Source organism: Tetrao urogallus (assembly GCF_951394365.1).
Source record: "Tetrao urogallus genome assembly, chromosome: 5".
Classification (NCBI taxonomy): Eukaryota; Metazoa; Chordata; class Aves; order Galliformes; family Phasianidae; genus Tetrao; species Tetrao urogallus.
In genome coordinates this window covers 57539125-57560634 of record NC_136818.1, presented here as the reverse complement: position 1 = coordinate 57560634, position 21510 = coordinate 57539125, and the positions used below count along the sequence as shown (strand labels likewise).

Below are 21510 nucleotides of genomic sequence, written 5' to 3'. Positions count from 1 at the left end.
GGCAGGAGAGCACGAGTCTCAGGAGGCAGGATAAACAATAGAAAGGTTTCCTTCCTTTATAAAGAGCTTAATGGAAAATTGCCTGGAAAGATGCACGGTGCCAATGGATTTGCTGCTAATAGTAAAACCAGGAGCCTTCAAAAACCTTAGGAAATAAAAATTCATGACCGAGAAAATAAACCCAAATTAAGAAATACAGACTTGACAGGTGCTTCCTGGGGCTGCGGAGATGAGGGAGGGAGAAGTGGGTTTCTCAAGTGAGGGATAATGACGATGCGGAGCACAGGTAATTTGTTTCCTCTCTCGGAGGTGCCCAGCATGGGGCCTGGCCTGGCTCATCACGCTGTGCCTCCCGCTGCTCCTAAGGGGTGCAGCTCCTGCAAAGAGCAAGCCTCATTTTGGGAGGCTGAAAATTGCTTCTTTCAGATTCCAGCAACATTCCTCGTCTACAGGAGACTTTCAAGTGGATCAGTCCACCTCACTGCTTTCTAGAGGAACAAACACAAGTCATTCAGGAGCCGTTAATTAGCTGGGAGCCTGAGGATGTACAAAAGTGTGCTTACTGCATCGCCCCACCGGCGCAGGCTGGTTTCCTGCTGCAGCACTCAATGCTTTGTCCAGTCTGGTTTTAAAATGTGCCGGGTTACCGGCTCCTTGCACTGCTGTTCCAGCAGCATTCATGGTCAGGAAGTGCTCATTGATCACCGGTATCACTTTTGCTCGATGACATTACTTCATTAATTACACGCCGATAAATCAGGATTGGTATTTCCTCCAGCTGTAATGCTTAAGGCTTTCAAATCTTTTTATTGGCAAGTAATGCTCCTCCAACCCTAAGCAGCAATTTCTCTGTGCAGAACACAGTTACTTCTGTTGTCCTTCTCCTAAATCCCTTGCTGTGTTTTAACATCTTCTCTTATTTTCCCCAGAACTTCCTCTGGTCTTGTTACATGCCATTACTCGGCACAAAGACACATTTTCATTTGCAATGTCTCTATCTCAAATAGAGATGTTGGAAAGTATGGAAATCTCTCTCCAATCTGGGAAATTGAATACTGTGCACTGGGAAACACAATGCGAATGTCTCATTTTCGCTGTCCCTAACACAACAGATTTCTGAAGCAGCTTATTATTGCCATCTATGGCTCTTTGCAGAGGACTTCACAGCACCAGCAGTGCCTACTGTAACACCTTGCAGGAATTTAACAAAACATCGTTCAGAATACATGCAAGAGCAAAATTCAATGGGCCTTCTGCTGAGTGCCACACCAGACTCTTGGAGGCACCTTGCTTTTCTGGTGTTTCCAAGAAGCCTACAGCACCTGAAAGCTTTAATCCACCATATTCTTCACTTGATTCTTAAATTGCCCTTCAATTCCCTTGCTCCTCCTTGATCAGCTGAGGTTCTGTCTCAAGGATGCATCAGGGACATGTGGGTTTAGGCCAACAGGGTTCACACGGCTTGTGACAGATTCACTTCTCCCAGCATTAATCCACTTTAATCCACTGGATCACACTCAGGCTTTGACAGCACCAGTTCTGTTAATATTTAAAGGTTAACAAATTCAGTAGATCCTGTGCAACTTACAGATACACAGAGAGCTTTGACTGAGATTCTGTAAAATGAGCTAAGTGATGTAAAGGATACCACACAACGGGATATTTTTTCCATAAGATGTGGAGCATTAGAAAAACTTGCATTAGAATGCAAGTGCCATAAACATGCTTCAATAATGAAGTGATTTCATGGATATCAGAGAAAAATATAGGAAGATATAAACTGTGCAGACTTCTCATACAAATTCCTCCCTGCTTGCGGAACAAACGTGTCCCCAGATCTCTAAATACCTCATGCAGGCACAGCAAATAAATGATCTGGGGTGGGAGATGACAATCTCTGAGACCCAAGAGGACGGGGGAAAGATGCTGCGAGCTGTAAAAAAGCTGTCAAGTGTACCATCTTGCTGTTGCTCTCCTTGTTAAAGATGCGAGAGCACTTGCAGCTGTTAAATACTGAGAAGGAGAAACAGCTTAACATCCAAGTGTAGCCCTCAAAGGGAATCTTACAGAGCAGTAAGATTTTAAAAAAGATGATGAGAACTTGAGGGACACCAAAAATCATACTAAGAAGATGCAACTTTGAAATACATAAAAACACGTAACAAAGCCTTCCTCAAAGGCCCCAAAGGAGGAAAAGATGCTCGCTCACATCTGTGACATTTGTACCCAATTCAATGAACCGATGTTGTGACTGAGGCATTCTGCACTCAAATGCAGTAGAAAAAAAAAGGTCTTGAGCAGCTCCAGTCTTGAAAGATATCAGGGCTCTTGGGAAGAGCAGACATTCATCAGTGCTCAGGATGACTGCATGCTGGCCATTTCCCCCAGCTTCCAATCTTCATGGGGAAGAGCATGCTACTTCATTCAGCCCCGCACAGCACAGGGTTTATTCCAGCAGATGCTGCAGTGATGGACAAACTCAAAATAAAATAAAATTAAATTAAAATTAAAAAAAAATTCAAGATCAAAGACCTGGATGTAAAACAAAGATACAAAGATCCAACATTTTCTCAAGGTCATTTAAGGAAAGCTCATTGTGGGTTCTGTAATAATAGAAGCAGCTGCTTCACTGAAATTAATGTATTGACTTCTATTGAGAATATCCCCTTTAATCCTGCATGTATTTTTTTTAGCATAAAAAGGTGGGTTTTCTCGCAGCTTCTCTTGTAAAACTTAACATTGTATGTCTGGTAATGTGGCTGCTTCAGCATTCCTCACTGGAAATCCCAAACCTGTGAAACCGTGGCAACACTGTCAGTAAGTGACCTACACCAAGTTTAATAGAAAAATTTTACTGAATATCCTCTGTTTAATGTAAACAAGGCAGGAGGCAAAACAAAGAGCATATATTTGATATGGTTACACGATTTTACAGGGCACAGAAACTGCTGAGGATCACGGTTTGAAAACCCATGTATGATGCACAATATCAGGTCACCCTCAGACCGAGCACATCACGAAACATTGAGACAGCCAGGTACAAAAACAATGTCACCTGTGAATTCACACAGCAGGTTATGGGAGACATTACCATGCATTCACAAAGCCATTCCATGATTACAGTGCCCTGTAAAACCATGTGCAACAATCTTTACACTAATTGTAGTGTAAGCAAGCTCGGGATTCTGGTTCTCATATTATATATAATCTATGTATATATATACATAGGTGATGTACAACCAGACTCAAGCTGTGTATCAAATCACAGCTTTTATATTGCACAGACAAATACATAGTAAGAACGTTACACAGACAGGATCTGAATACCAGGAATATTACAGTCATATGGGAAAACAACTAAGGACAAACTTGTTCTACTGGAGCTTAGCACATGGCGTATTACAAAACTTTCTCTATCGGAGTCTAAATCAAATACATACTATAAATGGAAAAAAAAAGTAAAAATGTGCATATTTACACACGTGCATCAGGGTTAAAAAGTAGTTTGCATTTGCTTTTTGAAATCAAAAGTTATTCTAGTATTTCCTCTCAAGCATTTCAATCTACTGATAATGGCCATAGTTTCAAAGGTGATAAGCACTTGCATTTCCCACTGACATCTGGAGGGTCTGCTTACATTGTCAACTCCAGGCCACGCATTTTCTCGGGTGCCCACCTCTGGGTAATAAATAACCACATACAAACACGGAGACAAACGAAAAGGGCACCTCCATGACATGCACAGATGGGAAAGGTGAAAAGACGGACCTCAACTAACTAAAAAAGTGCATGAAAAGTGTCACAAAACAAACTTAGATGAGATCCTCCTCTTAAGGAAGATTAAATCACTTTTACAGAAATAAACGCCACTGTCTCCGTGTCTGGTAATTAAGGGTTTGTAGGCAACTCACAAACCAATAAGGATTGTTTCACTTATTAGGATGAATCCATTTCGTACAAATTTATCAACTGAGTCTCACTGGTTCACAAGAACATCGCTGTTGTTGCTGAAGATTCAGGTATCAGAGAAAACAACATTGATGCCAATGGTTTCATTTAAGATCAGGCAACTCCTGAATGGCTTTACAAATTATCACGTTGCTTGGAAAGCTCTTGTAAGTTTCATTCATAGCTGTATCATCACATCCAGTTTGCACTGAAATAAGGACATCAGAAATATTCTGGAACATACACACAATAAAATAAATAACAGAAATTTGGAGGAAAAAGTAATTTAGCACAAGCAAAAACCAACGAAGACTGAAACTGAGTGAAGCATCAGCATTTGTGCCCAACAGCTTGACTTTATCCATGCAAGGAACTGTAATTTAGGAAAATTATTGAAATTAAGCTTCACCTAACTCAGGTAGTTTAACTGCTTGTCTGAACTGGGATCTTAATTATAACAAATGTATGTATTAAAAATCACTGCATAGGCATATGTTCTATAGTATAAGTCAAGTACATTATATTAACACAGCTTCTAGTATAACTAAAATTATTTGCTACTTTCAAGGCATGTTTCTAAACAACAAAAAATGAGAAAAGTGTCTTTTTATCCTATGATGCTAATGTGACCTGAAAACACTTCATGGCTAAATTCAGGAGAGAAATAATGGGGTAAGGAAGCCAGGTTGGTTCTTTTGTTTTCTTTCCAGGATTTATCTGGCAAAAAAACCCCAGAATCCTTCCAGTTACAGGGACCACTGAACACAGCTTTTATTTGCCAAAATATTTTCCCAGTTCCCCAGTCAGGCTTTCTCCCCAGCTGAACCTGTATGGAAGCTTTTACAGCACGACCATCTTCACTGCTGTGACAAGAATAAATGTAGCCCATTAACTGTAACACTTCTAATTAACCTAACTTAAATGGCCTCTCAGCATTGACATTCTATATATATATGTATATTTAAAAAAAAAAAATTAAAGGGATGGATTCAGAGCAGAATCTGACTCTTGGTAGAGTCATATGAATACAGATGAATTAGTCTGTATTTGCATATAAGAAATCAAATCATAAATGGACATCAACTGTGCAAATAGGATACTAGGAAAGACAAAGAAAGAAATACAATGTAAACACAAGGAGCTGAACTCTTACCTTGCCTGCCTATGCTGTTACAGGAGGAGAAAGAGGTGCTGCACACCTGCATGGATAACAGGACAGCTCTCTCACCCATACCAGTGTGTGTGCCTGACAGGGTAAGGCTCAGCCTCTCAGATCTCTGCTGGTGCCTACGTAGCAGTGAGCCCCAAATTCTGCCTGAGGAGCCAGCTGCCATTGCACTGGAGAAATAGCAGCAAAGCTCCCTGAAGTCTGAGCAATGCAAATGGGCTGAGAGCACTCATACTGAAAAAAATTCACTGAGATACAGTTCTGTACCCCAGCACTACGCAAAACAGGCACAAATTTTGGTCCTACAAATGGTATCAACACTTTAACTGAATTGGTATTTGTCAATCTTTTGCTGGGCATTACTGCTAGGGTTAGATAAGCAACAAAAACTTCTAAAATTACAGAACATATATATTGCCAATTTTCAAGGCACAAAAGATTGTTAAACCAATTCAAGTTAAGCAGCAATTAAAAAGAAATTAAAAATACTGTTTCAGCAACAACAACTAATGACCTATATTTAACTTTCCTGTAAAGGTGACAAGAGCCAAGCAAATGGAGTTCACATGCAAAAACCTAAAGTAAATCTCGTTACACAGATAACCTGAAGAGCAATCACTTGGAAAGACAAAGACAAATATGATATAAACGTGTAATTCAGATATTTGTTATGGATGTGATTCTGAATCTGGGTTAGTTCACTAGTATGGGTTTCATACTAATGTATCCCCTGTCGTAATCCACAGGAGAATCAAGCTGAGAGTTGTCTTTAAGATTCATCATAAAAAAAAGAAAACCCTCATGAATATATCTCACTGTATAGGAAGTAGGGGATTCTTTGAACTTATCTTCATTTTTAATTTCAACTATCATTTTTGATTACATTACAACTGCAGGTGTGATTTCCTTTCACATATCCACTTGAGAAAAAAAAGAATCAGGACATAAGAATGTTCTAAAATTAATTTGCTGTTTAGAAGTAATATGGTCACAAAAAACGAATTGGCGCACGTGAGCCCCAGAACATGTATAGAGCGAACTCCCTGAACATTGTCATCATAACAGAAAAATAACCAAGGTCTGATGTCTGTGGTTCTTCATGCAGCTTTTGCAGCTCTTCACACAGTGGCTAGAAATGCTGTGTGTTGGTTTCTCCCAAAATGCCTTTAATCATATCCTAGGTCCGTTTCAATCCATCTCCCTTGTAATGCGGTGAATGCCAACAACTGGTGAAAGTAATCTAACTTCCAATTCTGCCAAAAGCCAACAGGCACTTTGCCAGGAGACGCCACCTCTTCTCATCTGGGTGTTGTCAGTAGTCTTTTGGACTGAAATAGACTAGGTGATCTTACAGCCTGGCCACTCATCAAGGCTGCTTACGGCGTAGACGAGGCATGATACTTCACAAATGCAATCGCTGCCAGCTCTTTGCAGAATTCTTCCAGCACAATCACACCCTCTAGCAATGTCATGTGGTCAATGCTGAGAGAGAGAGGGGGAAAAAGAGCAGAGAGTCAAGGACTGGCATACACAAAACCCAGCAGTGGGTCCTGGAGAACACACAATGCGTTTACTCACACAGGCCCTTCAGGCTCCAAGCCCAGCAGGCGTTTTCTGACCAGCAGAAGTTTGGGAGTGAAATCTGGGATGCGCTGGATTCTAACCATGAGGTCTCCAACCACCTGCAAGGTACAACACCATCAACGCACAAAGTAACACCTCTCTGTGACTGACAGCAAGCATAAAAGACAATCTTCAGTGCCTGGCACATTGGAGCCACTTCAGAATCATCACAGAGTCGCAAAGTAATACTCAGAATAGCTGCTCTGTGTCAGAAAGGGTGAGTGGTCATAAACACTGATGACAGTAACAGTGCCAAGGATGTGGGTGCAGAATGTAGAGATGAAACAGGACAAACTCTGAAGCCTTACTTGCTACTGCCATAAATTATATTACTCACTTATTTTAATTATGTCAGTGATTAATTTGTCTTGGTAAAGTAATTGATGCAAGCAATTGACCACTAAATTCATGAGTTTAGGGAAAGAACAAGGGGAGAATGAAGACTATATTTTAAATGGGGAGGGCTGTTGGGAAAAGGGGAGCTAAGCCCACTGTTAGTATTGGCAGGCATCATTAATAGGCTCTTGACCAGCTTAATAACAGCTGGTGTGGGGGGTAGCTGAGGAATCTCTGACTGAGATGACTGCAGTGTGACAGGCACACAGCCAGCTCTTGTAGGATGAAGGTCTGGCAGGAAGAGACAAAATCAGAGGGAAAGGAAGGGGATTTCCAATAAATCTAGCACTTCATGGTTGATTGGAATCCAGAAAAGGGTCACAGACTGGACTGCCAAGAACAGCCTTCAGCAGAAAAAACAGATGAGCAGAGATATTCACCCCGGCACAGGTGTTCACAACTATCTTCTGTTTGTGCATGAATCAAAGCCATCTCTTTCCTATCCAAGCGTAAACCTCTATTTTGTTCTTACAGCATTACCTGATACTGCCTGCAAGTGACAACAATGTCACCTGGTCCAATTTAAAGCAGCATCTTTGCCAAAAGGGATATTTTACATTACACTGAAACCAAGCAAACAAACAAATCTGAAGACACACAGAATCAGAATGAACGCTGAGAAATAGATTTTTCAATATTTTTGGCCAAAAATATGGAATTCTGATTTCCAAAGCAAGAGCATAAGTATTTATTTTCAGTAAGAAGCCATTTGCCAACCTAAACTATCCAGCTCTAAATATTCATTACAAAGTTACTAAATATATCACTGCTGTTTAGCCGTATGTAAACATTATCTGTGTGTTTACTCACCCTGACAATGACGGAGAAAAGAGACCTGCAGCCAGAGGCTAGGTTTATGTAAGGATCCAAAAGGTATTCATGTATATGAGGATGGGGAAACAAGGAGAGTTTGGACAACACTGAAGTAACCTGTAAATTTACATCATAGGGCTGCAAAAAACAACAACAACAAAAAAAAGGAAAACAGTGCTTCGTTATTTTCATGCTTAGCTCTTCTCACCCAGCAAGTGCTTATTGAACTACTAGAACCTTACATACAGAGCTAGAAATATACAAAGATAAAAAGCTAGATTAGAAGAAGACAGGCCCAAACCTTGTCCCACAACAGGAGTGAAGGGAATATGATAGTCAGGCATTAGATATTAACTGCATAACATCTTCAACCACATGAAGCTTTTGCACAATTAATGTTTCTTGTAGGATAATAAGTACTCTTCTTATAAAATCACTCTTCATCTCAGCTGCTAAACAAAGAACCAGATTAAACATCTTGCTTCTAGATGACTGCAAACTACACAAGCTCAGGAAATTGAGAGTGATAAATCCCCGTTTACAGCTAACATTCCATTTTTCCTGGAAAGAACCATGGCAGAGGCCTGTTCATCTTGTAGCAACGTGCTGCTGGAGATGAGACACTGCTGGGCTGGGAAGGCACCATGAAATTCTAAGCTTTTTTCTCCATCTCCTCTCTCCACATTAATCAAATGGAAGAGGCAACACTGTCAGATGCTGGAAGATGCCAATTAGTCAGAAGGGCTTTCTACTAAAAAAAGCAGGAGCTATCTTGGAGGTGTTTCACCAGCTTAGGAAGAAACTTGTTTCTACAAAAGAAAGTACTTCCACCACAGCTTCCTCATGTTCCAAGAACTCTATTTTTGCCTTGGGTTTTTTCATCACAGTGAAAATAAGCTTACAATTTAATGCAGCCCAAGATTTCCAAACTAGTCAAATTTTCTCTCACTGAGTGCTAGAAGAGACAACGATGGAAAGAGTTGGACAGAAATTCCCCTGCTACAGGCCTATGCCATTCTGAAGACCTAACAAATGCCTGGATGGTTTAACTTAATCTATTTGATTCTACCCGAAATAGATTATGGGCCCTCATTCAATCCTTTAGCTGCCAGAAATATATTGGCATTAACATGCTCAATGGTTATGATCACATCTGAAAGAGGATGTGTGTTCACAACCTCAAATTATCACCTCTACGTTCTGAAGTTAGCATCCCACTGAAGAACTGGAGGTTTCTTACCCGTTCCAGGATAAGATTTGGAAGAGTTCAGTTTAAGACAGATATACTTCTGTTTACTGCATGCCTGAACTCTCATTAGCCTATTCAACGGAGATTTGACACTTGATATAACTGCTTACAAACATTTCATGCCACCTCAGAAGCACAGGTGTACCCAGTCAATCTCTCTGACAGTTCCACAGAGGTGGATCCTGAAAGATCTGTGTTGTAACTGCAAATTTGAGGGAGTATCTTGGGTGTCACAAAAATGGCAACAGATAGTTGAAGGCTACTGAGTCAACCTGCCAGTCAAATAAGCTGAGATGGTGATTCACTTTGCACTGAAAGACACCTACTGGTTTTTCAGTTTACCAGCTCCCAAGACTACAGGGGCTGCTCTGACAGAATTTCCCCTTACTAGATGTGGACGCTTAACTAACATTTGGTATCTTAATCCTGAACTTGCTACTACCTCCTGTGGCACCGCAAAGGGAGCTGTCACAGAATCATAGAATGGTCTGGGTTGAAAAGGACCACAATGATCATCTGGTTTCAACCCCCTGCTGTGTGCAGGGTCACCAACCACCAGACCAGGCTGCCCAGAGCCACATCCAGCCTGGCCTTGAATGCCTCCAGGGATGGGGCATCCACAACCTCCTTGGGCAACCTGTCTTACAGATCTTTTGAAGTGAACATACTTATTTCTCCCAGTCATTGGTAGTCATTTCCATACTTGAAATTCCAGCTACAGCTTTTTAACAAATCAAGCTTTCGGACCCTGGGCCAGGGATGTTCTTCGTAACAGGAATTTCTACCTTTTGAGTTATTGTGGAAGATACAAGCTACTCTGCAGATGCAGACACAAATTTCTTCCATAAATCCATTCCACTGCCTGTAAAACTGAACTGCTGGAGAAGGTCTTTCAGTTGTGAGTCAGTCAATTCATTAGGAGGCTTTGAAGCCATGAGATTTATCTGGTGTTCACACAAAGAAAAGGAAACAAAGTAGTAACACGTGCTGCATTGTTCAGAGAGATTGCTGTTGTGATTTAAACTAATTGAGAGCATTAAGGAAAGCTGAGCTTTTATTTCTGTCCATATGTCAGCAGACTCAGTCAGACAGCCTAAACATCTTCTCTATAATTGTAGAGGCAAAAACCAGCAAGATTTGGAGTTCAGGAAATTCTTTCAAAATTCTCAGGAAACAGTTCCATAGAAATTCAATGTTTAACATTAACAGGAGGAAACAGGCTGTGCCTCGCAGATGAGGTACTAGATTTGAACAGCCTTGAAACAAATTACTTCACTTTGGTGCCTCAGCTGTCCTCTGTCAGGAAACTTGGTTAATAATACTGACCTCCTCTGTGAAGCCTTGTGGTGTCTGCTGATAAAAACTGATAAATACACAAGAACTACCTAAAGCAGTATGATGAAGCAAAAATGACATCAAGTACAATCTGTAAGTAGTGCTGTACGATCCCTAACTAAAGGCTCTTTCACATTTTTTACATTGTCTGGACATATATATGATCAAAATGTTACTGATACACTGACTTTCCACATTGCTCTATGTGATTTATGCATCTCACTATGAATAACCCCAAGGAATTTCTTCTTTTTTTTTTTTTTTGCCTTTTTTTATTTTTATTTTTTTTTTCTTTTTAAGGCAAGCTTCTGGTACAATATAGGAAGAATTTATCCCTGCTGTTTAATTCAGGCAGATCATTTTACTTCTTCTGGAGTCCAGCATTTTCGACACCGCAGATCCTAACACCTTGCTTGACTAGCTCAAAATGTGTGTCATGCTGACAGGCAGTTTATCAAAATGGGTGCTGTGCTTCCATGCCAGATGCTATTTTTATTGCAGTTGCATGTATCTGATAGATGCAATAGCTTTTCTCAGGGGATGCAATTCCCTTCATTTACTTTTTATAATGTATGGATCGTTGTGCAGGCAAGGTTTTCATATCCACAAGGCTTCTTGTTCCTGAAAGCTGATGATGATCAGATCTCTTCATTACTTCAATCTATAACCATTTCAAATACTAAAAAGCACAGTACAAGTCTACTAGAATCAAAACACAACACAGCAACAGAAGTGTTTGGCTTTCTTTTCTGACTTCTGAATGATACACGTTGGTACTCTCAAACATCCTTCTCCTCTACACATTCACAGAGCTGACCTACTCTGACCTACAGAGAGACAACTGCTGGCTTCCTGCTGTCTTGCCTGTGCATTTATTTGTATGTCTAAATGACTCTTGTCCTGTCTGTAAGCTGGAAATTTGCCACCATCACAACTAACAGTCATTCTGTAGATAGCTGCATGTGCAAAACTGAACAGAATTGTGCAAACCTCCAAAAAATTGGTACTACTGCATCTACTCCAGCTGGTGTTACAGGGAGGGTAATCTAGACCCTCAGGGATCGTTTTCACTAGCAAAGAAAGTTATCTTCCTCATTGAAAATAAAAACGTTGACTTGATTAATTGAAGTCCAGAATTCAGCGAAGGCAAAGAAACACGAAGCGACCTCCTTTTCACCTCCCTGAGCCTTCACTTTGCTTCTGCTCAGAAAGATGAGGTCATGCAGGCTGGCTAGATGCAGAAAGAAACACAGAGCAGGAAAATTCACTTTCTTTAAACTCCTTTATACTAATCTGGATCTGACATGTCTTTTTCAGGACAAGGATCCTGTCAGATCATATTTCATTTGTTTGCCCTTGGCAGCTATTCAGTTATTATTTCAATATAATGAAAGAGGAAAAAAAGAACAAAACAAAAACTGTAAAGTGCAGATGGAAAAGGATACCTTCTAGAAATTTTCCACGGAATGATAACAGTTTTTCCTAACTATAGGAAAACATTACGAGTGATACAGCATCTCATCTTACACAATGACTGAAATTCAAATAGGGCAGAAAGGAGATATAAAGCATTTTATTTGCTGAAAAAATGTACATGCTTTCTGAATGCATACACTAGAAAATGAAAACTGAACCAGAGATGTTAATACTTGTGAGTTTCTAAGATACTGTCTAAGCCTCTTCCATTACCATTAGGATATTCTTGTCTTACTCATCAATTTAAATGGCATTTCAATCACAACACTAGTCAAGAAAACATCTGGTACACAAAAAGGTGCCTAGTGACAATAATACCATGCTTCATATAGAAGAAGCTTTTGTTCTGGTTTTCAGAAGAGTATACCCATCTCTATAACATCCTGCAATCTACCTGCAACATGGATATGGGATTTTATATAATAATTTCATGTTGTAACAGACCACTGAATTATGGGAATCCACTTGACCTTATGTAGACTAAGCCATTTAGTAGTGATGAAAGCAACAAAAATGGAATTTATAACCTGCTTTTTCTTACCTGATCGAGAATCCTGCCCATTCTGTCAAAGAGGACTTTTAAGAAGTGGCCTTCAAAAAATCCCTCACAACACAAGCACCTAACCACTTTTTTCCCTTCCCTTTGTCCTCCCCTTCAAGCTGCGATGTATCACAGTTTGTACACAGGAATATTGTAAAAGACAGGGTAGAAAGACTAACAGTAGGCATGTTGGTAAGGTGCAATCAACACTCGTTAGCTCTATGCAAAATGTTTCTCATGATCTTTCCCTTCATGTGTCCATCAAATTTCATCATGGAGACTAATAGGAGTACCTAGGCCTAGGGGACTAGTGTAGGTAAAGTACAAATTAAAAATATCAAAATTTTTCCTTTTCCTTCCCTCTCGTATGCTGAGTTTATGCTAACCATGATCTGTTACATAGGCACAAATTTACAGGCTTTCTTGAATTAGAAAGGGTAAGTGATAGATATAAATGTACAAATTAGTTTTTATACAATAAAGACCTAAGAAATTATAAAGTAAAAGTAGCCCAAACAAAACCACAATTTATCACTTACATGCAGCTGCAAGAGGGACCACATAGGAGGCAACACTGCCTACACAACACATCTCTATAACATCCTGCAATCTACCTGCAACATGGATATGGGATTTTATATAATAATTTCAAGTTGTAACAGACCACTGAATTATGGGAATCCACTTGACTTTATGGAGACTAAGCCATTTAGTAGTGATGAAAGCAACAAAAATGGAATTTATAACCTGCTTTTTCTTACCTGATCGAGAATCCTGCCCATTCTGTCAAAGAGGACTTTTAAGAAGTGGCCTTCAAAAAAGGACGCTTCTAAATTGCACTTTTCCAAAGACCTGGGAGATCCAGGCCACTCCCACCGTAAGCAGATGAGACAGTAATCCCGGAACTAGGAAAAAGCAGTGAGGAAAACACTCAGAACCTCTATGGACATTGTTTCATTTCCTTATAACAGTATCTAAGCCTTAAAACCATAATCTGTAGTTACATGAGAAATCTAAGTCCAAAAAGAATATTCATTCTAAAACAAACATTATCAGTTTCCATACAGGCACTTCATTTGCTTCTTGACATTCATGCTGCCAGGTTAGTTTCAGAAACAAAAAGCTAGAGCTTCCCAAAATCATCTGAGACCAAACAACGTAAGGCTGCAAATACACATTTTGATTATTATGCACAGCTTAATAATCTGTGTTTGATTATTATGCACAGCTTGTCTCAACATCCAACCCAGACTGCTCGCCAGTTCCCAGGACAGGGAAGGCACGTGGATGTGCAGGTGATACAAACTCATCGTACTGCAGGGCTTTCTCTTCCCTCTGTTTCCTACCACCCACAGCAGTCTTTCCCAGTTGCCTATTGGCTTCTGCCTCTGATTTGCTGGGAGCTGCCTGGTGTCTCACTCTCTTGGAATTATACCTTGAAAGGAGCACCAAATATGAACCAAACTAAGGAAAGCAGGAAAGGAAACAGTAGCAAAAGTGAGGCAAAACAGACTTCACTGTGTGCAGCTTACATACTTGCACAGGCCTCCAGGAATAGACGTAGGGAAACAGAAAGGCTATTCGGATGTAGCAACAGCAATAGGCAGTGCTATTCTTAGGGGAGAAATATTTTAAGAGTAGCCATATCACTGTCAGGAAGTGACAGAAACCAATTCTTTTCTCTAATAACTCCCAGAATACTCTTTTTCCCAAGGCAAAAAAGAAGTACAAGGATGATATGTATTTTCTGGCATCTAAGAATAGAACATAGGGGAATTCTACCTCAACCTTTCTTTCCTTGTTCTCTATTTTCTATTCCCTTTCTTTTCAGTAGGCACTACAGATAAAACAATACAATAAATACAGAAATCCAAGCTTCTCATCCTAAACTGCTGATATCACAATTCAGAGACCACGGAGTTTTTAAAGAACCTACAAAATACAGCTCTCAGTTACTTTCCTGCACACAACTTTTTCTATTATACAAGAGTCACGGGGCTTCAGTAAGAAAGCAGAAAATAAACAGCGACCTCTGACCGAGGACACTTCAGACTACATTTGTGAAAACAAAAGCTGTATTTATTTCAAATTAGTAAATCATAAAGATTTCCCTTCCTATCAGAACTATCAACTTGAAACCTGAACGCCTCAGGCTGTGCATTCCCTATGATGTGCCTTTATTTTTCAAGTCCCAGATTGCATAATTCCTATGCAGCATTTTAATTTCCCTTTAGTCCTTTCAAACAGCTTGGCAGGCAATTCTCCAAGAGAATGCAGATAAATGCAAAAGCAAATTAAGAACCTATCTGCAGTTCAGATTTTCTCTCAGTGTATTTGTTATATGAATATTAATGCATTTAATGCCATCCGTTATTCCCACTAGAGTAATACAAGGTGGATTCACAATCAAAAGAAATCTCTAAAGCTGAGATTTCATTAGAAAATAAAAACGGAATTTTCCCATCTTCCATTACTAAAAGATGCATGTAGTAGGACTATTCATAGAACCTTTTGTATACCCACATCAGCATTTCAAATTCTCAAGGAATGAGGAAGACTTACCTGTCTGTGGGCATCTCTGAGGTAAGTATCATAACCCGTACCCTCCACGTGGTATGAGGACTTAGCTTCATCGGGTACAAGACAGAGAAAACTGAAGAGACAAAGGAATGTTAATGAATACCTATAATCCACAGTGCACAAGATCAATACCTTTTCATCATCTGTAATAGCGTACACAATGCTGAACTGTCTGGCCAATTAATCCAACTGCAACTTTATGTGATGCACAGAGAATATAGTATCTGTTCAAGTATTCTAACTATTTATAAAAAGACACAGACTTCAGAACTTTTCTATGTAACACCAGCACATTCTGAAAACGAGCAGACAGAATGGGCATGAAAAGGAATAGTCATAACTAGCTCAAGTGTTTGCTAAAGGTCAATCTCCATATTACCAGAGCATATGGAAAATTCACTGGGGAATAAATGAAGGAGAACTACAGTTCAAATTTCTTAGCCTACTGCACAGGCAGTTCTATTTCCCATAATTTGTTGTGGCAGTAAGTATCTACAAATGTAGAGGAAAATTTGCATACCCTTATCAGGGTACATTTACCATACATCATTATTAAGTCACCAATATCTGGCCCAAGTAACTTCAGGAAATTCTGAATCTTATTAAAGAGGGGATGTCATTAAAGCCTTTTTTTTTAAAAAAAAAAACAATTACAATTTCCAGACAGTGAAATACACTCAGTTTTTGGACCCTTTTTCCTAAAGCTCTGCTTTCTCTATACACTAAGAACTTCTGGAGATTCCTGGAAGATCTCTATGCAGAAATATGTAATAGCTGAATTTTCATACAGTGCTCATCTTATTTGAAAAAACAAATCTGAAAGACACTGGAAATCCTGAAACATTTCTATTCACTGATGGATTCAGGAAATTGTTTTCATCTTCCTCCCAAATCATTTCCACTGGAAACTATAAATAGCAGTACTGGAGGAAAGAAGGCAAGAAGCAACTACTTCACTGTGTGCTGCCTGTCCTTGGGCTGTTTGCTGCCTTTGGCAAACACCTTTGATTATTTCTGGATACGCAGATAGGACAGCACTGAAATACCAGTGCTGCTTTGCTAAAGTGTATTAACAGAGCAAACTGCATTTGTCCTACTGTTAGTTGCTAATAGAATTACCATCACTAAGATGCTTAGAAGAGAATCTGTCCTCTTTGTGATATCCAATTTGCAGTATGTTTAGCATGCACAAAGGTATGTTACAGGTGACAGAGATGCCCCCTGGTTTTCAGGGAACAGATGGTTATCTCTAGCACAGCAATCATTTCCTTTTATATAAGTGCTTACGGAACTTTGGAAAGGGGGAGGTTTTTTTCCCTTCTTTTTTTTTTTTGAGAACAGAAAGCACTACATTAATGAGGCTTTTATTCAGAATTCAGATATTCAGCTGGACCATTAGCTGTAAAGCTTATCTATTCTTCAAGTTTATGCTGAATTATTTGTACTTGTTGCAAAGCTCTAATCTTTTGGGAGTAGTTTTCTGATAAAGTGCCACAATTTTCTTCTGTGGAGTCATTTTACCAGCTGGCACAGAACAACACCCATTACAGAGTACATTTGGTATGCACAGTGTGTGCAGACACCCACACATCCAGAGATTTCCTTCAGCATTTGTTTCAAACTTACCTATTTACAATTTTATGAACTTCAGTCTTCCCATCATTTTTTGGATGTTCTGGACTGACAGGTGGAGAAACACTGAGCCACTCTTGAGCCCCAGTGTTATCTGGAGACAGATCAGTAAACAGCGGATCTTCCTCCAGGTCTCTGGGAGATTATATTAGACAAAAACAATCATTTGCAGAATGTTATGGAAGGCAAGAAATTCTCTGGACTAAAAGGCATGCTTTCTGTTTTTCATCTCTGAACAGCTACGAGATTGTCCAGAATGCTGCCATATGCACAGCTTTTTATCATGTTAACGTGCAGAAATGCCAACCTTTACACATATCCAGCAAAATTTGTTTTGTTTTACTGGTACAAAATCAGTGCATTAAATCTCAAACTCTGTAGACATATTTTTCATTTAAGAGATGCTTACACTCTGGGAAATCATCAGGCTATTTTAGATGACTCAGAAAAATCTAAATTAAGATGCTAGAATAGCTGGATGTGACTAGTCCTTATCTCTCCTCCATCAGGTAAAAAAAAATAAATCACAACAGTTAGTTGCAGTAGTTAAAAAAAAAATACTTAAAGCATCTCCCAATTTTTTTTTCCATCCAAAAATGGCTAAAGAACATAAATGTAAGCAGGACACCTAAATGACTGACTGACTTTAGGAGTAATCTTACTGAATATAGTATGAATTTGCATGAGCTTAAGCTAAGTAGATGCCTAAGTAAATTGCTAAATGAAAATCTTGCTGCGCCTAGTGCAGAAAAGAAGCTTTTGAGAATTTCAGCTTTTCTGATACCCTTCCAACAAATCACATCAGTTGGTGAGGTAGCAATTTGTGCATCACCTCACATACGCTCACTGTAGTTACAGCTGAAAACACAGAACACACAATGTGCTCACTGTGCTCACTTTTCCTTCAATTACTAAAACTCCTGGTTTTAAAAAGAAGGATCCAATTCAACTGTGCAAAAACATCTTAAAGAAACTTACATTGCTCCTGCAATCTGCCCATTCTCTACCACATCTTTATCTTCTTGACACAGTGGTTTATACTCTGTGTAATTTCTTTCTTCTAAATTTCTCAGAACCAAGTTATAGAGAATGTGCTCATGAGGCTTTTGCAGAAGGTGCTCAAACATTCGTAGAGTCATTATGCTGATCTGCAATGTAAAAAGCAAAAATTCCATAAAGTGATTCATCATTGTCCTAACTGCAGTTTGTCTTCCACTGTTTGTATACAGAACATCACAATTACTTATTTATATTGTGAAAGCAATAAAAATTACAAAAAAAAAGGGAAAAAAAAGGAAATCATCATGAAATCATCATGCTGAATGTATGTGTATGGACTCTCCATCCCTGTTTATACATCTGACAAACAATATGTGCATGTATTTTTTTTCCTATAAAACAAAAACTCTTCTAAAATCTGCCAAAGAAATAAAATAAAAAACATCCGAAGAACAACTTAGCTTTCTGTGTATTATAATCAGATCCACACCAGAGGACAGTTGTCACTGTACAAGTGAGGAAAAATAAATAAATAAATAAGCAGTTCCTAAAGAATAATTTGACTGAAATGAATTTTTTTATTAAGGTCTTCTGTATGTAAACTGCTTAAAGTTACTCCATTGTTTTTTAATTGGCACCGTGTTTATTCTCTGACCTCGGGTAGCTCACACAAAAAATAGTTTGTTTTTAATCATACTTTATGTGTTAATAAGACAGAACTGACACAACACAGAAAATAGCAATGATGCAACATATAACAAAACATAAATTAAAATGCAATTACAGAAAACAATTTTGGGCAATCTTATAGATGAGCAAGCCCAAATAGATATGCATTGGAGACAAGCTAATAATTATTATTAAGTGTTGCAATGTGCTAGCTAGAAGAAATAGCTGGGCCTTTCTGAAGGGAATTTACAGGAGTGGCAGCCAGAACTCTTCCTCACCAAAGCTGGTTGACACAAATACAAAAACCTCATGATGTCATTTCTACAAGCTCTGTGCAGGACAGAGCTGGCCAGCACACGTTATTATATCAATACCACTTCTTACCTCATCAGAAATATGATCACAGTGTTCGATTAACCTGTGTCGCAATGGATGTCTGTTGATGTTTGGCAAAGTTTCTGGCTCTCTGTGTTCTCCAAGTACAAAATAAACTAATTCCTGCAGTAGGACATCTGAAGTTACTTGACGAACAATGCGATGCAATAACGCAGTTGATGTGAGGATTCCAATTTCTGAGCTGAACAATAAATTTAGTGTCAGATACGCACTGGATTTCAGCTGATAAAAAGAAATCAGCTTGACTTAGATTTTGCTCTGTTGTGTTTTGTAGGATGCTACTCACGTTTGCATCAGCTGGGGTTCCATAACATCAACAAAAAATCGTTCCCGCACAGCTTTTGCCATAGCAACAGCAGCAATCTGAAACAAAATACAGGATGGCACGTCTTAAACTCAAAAGCTAAGAAACAACTGGAACTCTTTATTTGCTGAATATAGTGGTATCATCTGTAAACATTTCAAACCTTTTGTGCTTCTTTGATGAGTTGATCACAGTAGTCAAACCATGAAAGAAATGATATCAACGCTCTTTTCCCTGGAAAAGCAGATGCATCTTCTTTGTGGCTGTAGGAATCCAAACTAGAGCATGTATGGAAAATATTTATTTAGTCTACAAGCACTTAAAGAACATTGGACTCTATTGTCATTGAACTTAATAGCACCATTAACGATGTACTAACAATGAAATGAACATTAAAATGGTTTTGCCTGTCTCTACCAATCTGGAAGTGCTACCGTTACATAGAAAGGCATTTTCAAGGATACACTGTATGTCCAGCAAAAAAGTCTGAGTGGAAATACCAAGGTTAAGGATTTCTTAAATCAGCAGGGACTATCGATCACCCAGTCTGCTCTCCCAGGGAACACAGCCCACTAACATCACTAACTCCTGTAGTCAGAGTCCATAAAATGAAGGCAATTGTTCTTCTCTATTCCGTAAGTGACCTCAATCAAAACTACCAAAATGACACAGCCTATACCTGAACTAGGTGGTATCCTTAGGAAAAAAAAAGTATGTATTGCATTTAAAAGCTGTAAGGCATAACCAATTCACCGTGTTCTTCGGTTAAGCAGTTTGATAATTACTTATCCCACTATTCAAAGTTGTCATTTTTTTCCTTCAAACTTTGAATTTCAACCAAAATATTCTTTTGCAAAAACCCACTTTTTGTCTGTGTACTAACAGACCATGAGTGATTCCTAACAATGAAGGCAGAGTGGGGACAAGCACTAAAATGTATTGAGAATATGACAAGCAGTTAGGCTAACAGCACGTATCTTTTCCTTCAAGCTGTTATGTAGTAAATCTTTCCATCTTCTTTTTCACCATAAAGAGTTTACAACAAGAGCATGCTATCAAATTTACTCCTCCTGACCTCTGCTGCACCATACAGGGCTCACCATGTACAGTGAAAAGTTTGACTATGTTTCTTAAATACTTGACATCTGAACAGGAAAATTATCTGTACCCGAGACTCCAAAAACACCACCATAAATTGCCAATGTAATTCAGTGGAAAACTTTATCCCCTGAGGGATCTTTGCAATGGACTGGCAGCCAAATCTAGTCCTGTGGCAGAAATAATGAGTACACTGCACATCTAAGGTGTTCCTGCTGTACCAAAGACAGTACCTAAACTCTGCTCCTTAGACTAGCATGGGGGTGTAAACAATTTATACCTTTTATGTAATTAGCTACAGTAAATGAGCATCAGGAAGGGGTGTAAAGTCACCTCAGGTATGAAATACAAAAAGAAAATTCTTACCCCCAGTTAATTGCCTCCACTGTTTCAATGTCTAAGGGATCCAATGACTGAGGCAGGGCTCTGTAGAGGCTGGCCAGCCTGTCTGTCAGCAATTCACATAAACAAGTGCTTTGAGTCAGGCACTTGGCAGCCGCAGGTTCTGGCAAGCTCACCAAAAGCATGAGCCCTTCACAAGCCTTCACAGCTATCCGGCCATCCTGGCAGAAAAGCATGAAAGAATTAATCAGGCAGTGAATGAATATCACTTGAAATCCAGAAGCAAACACCTCCCAAACAACAGTCTCTCCATTCCCCCACAGTTAATGAAAACATTTCTTTATTTCTTTTTCAGTTATTAACATTTATTTATCGTGAATTTCTAGTAAAAGGGAATCATCAATTTACAAAAGCCAGTCACAAAAATCTTTGAATTACTTTTCATATTTAAAGTACAGACTGCACACATACGCAACTTCATTCCCTCTACCAATTTCACACCACATCCACACGACTTCATTTTATCGCATCGCGCAAAATAAAATCACTCACCGGACTTTTGGTGAGATTAAGTAGAGAATTCACCAAATTATAGTCTTGATTTGGACAAACAGTGGAGGACTCAGGTGATGATGTGACATTTAGTTCATCCAGACTGAAAGACAGACCATCTGCCTGCTGAGGAAGCTCATCTTCCTTTTCCATGAGCTCTGCTCCAGCAGTGCCAGGCGTTTCTTCAGGCTGGATGGGCTGCCCCGTGTCTGGTGCCAACGAGTCCTGGCCTTTCAGCATGTCTTCTGTGATTAGGTTTGTTGATTCTTTGGAAGCCATTGCTTTCAACTTACTCTGCAAAGCATTTTGTGGGAATTAAAAAGCTGAAATTGCGGTTCATCCTAAAGCACAAACCTACTACAATCTTTTTACATAGGCATTTAAGTAGT

General features: G+C 39.2%; 1 protein-coding gene across 1 annotated transcript in view; it reads right to left on the bottom strand.

Annotated features, from left to right (window-relative positions):
• Positions 1-6492: 6492 nt before the first annotated feature.
• Positions 6493-21510, bottom strand: part of FHIP2A (FHF complex subunit HOOK interacting protein 2A) — a gene marked incomplete at both ends in the record, with an annotated part of 29993 nt that continues 14975 nt past the window's right edge. The window contains 12 exons of the mRNA XM_079535613.1: positions 6493-6598; positions 6695-6798; positions 7946-8086; positions 13311-13454; positions 15112-15202; positions 16756-16896; positions 17740-17909; positions 18814-19006; positions 19112-19188; positions 19293-19407; positions 20594-20790; positions 21122-21415. Coding sequence (XP_079391739.1) covers positions 6493-6598; positions 6695-6798; positions 7946-8086; positions 13311-13454; positions 15112-15202; positions 16756-16896; positions 17740-17909; positions 18814-19006; positions 19112-19188; positions 19293-19407; positions 20594-20790; positions 21122-21415 — 1773 coding nt within the window. The remainder of the gene's footprint in view (positions 6599-6694; positions 6799-7945; positions 8087-13310; positions 13455-15111; positions 15203-16755; positions 16897-17739; positions 17910-18813; positions 19007-19111; positions 19189-19292; positions 19408-20593; positions 20791-21121; positions 21416-21510) is intronic.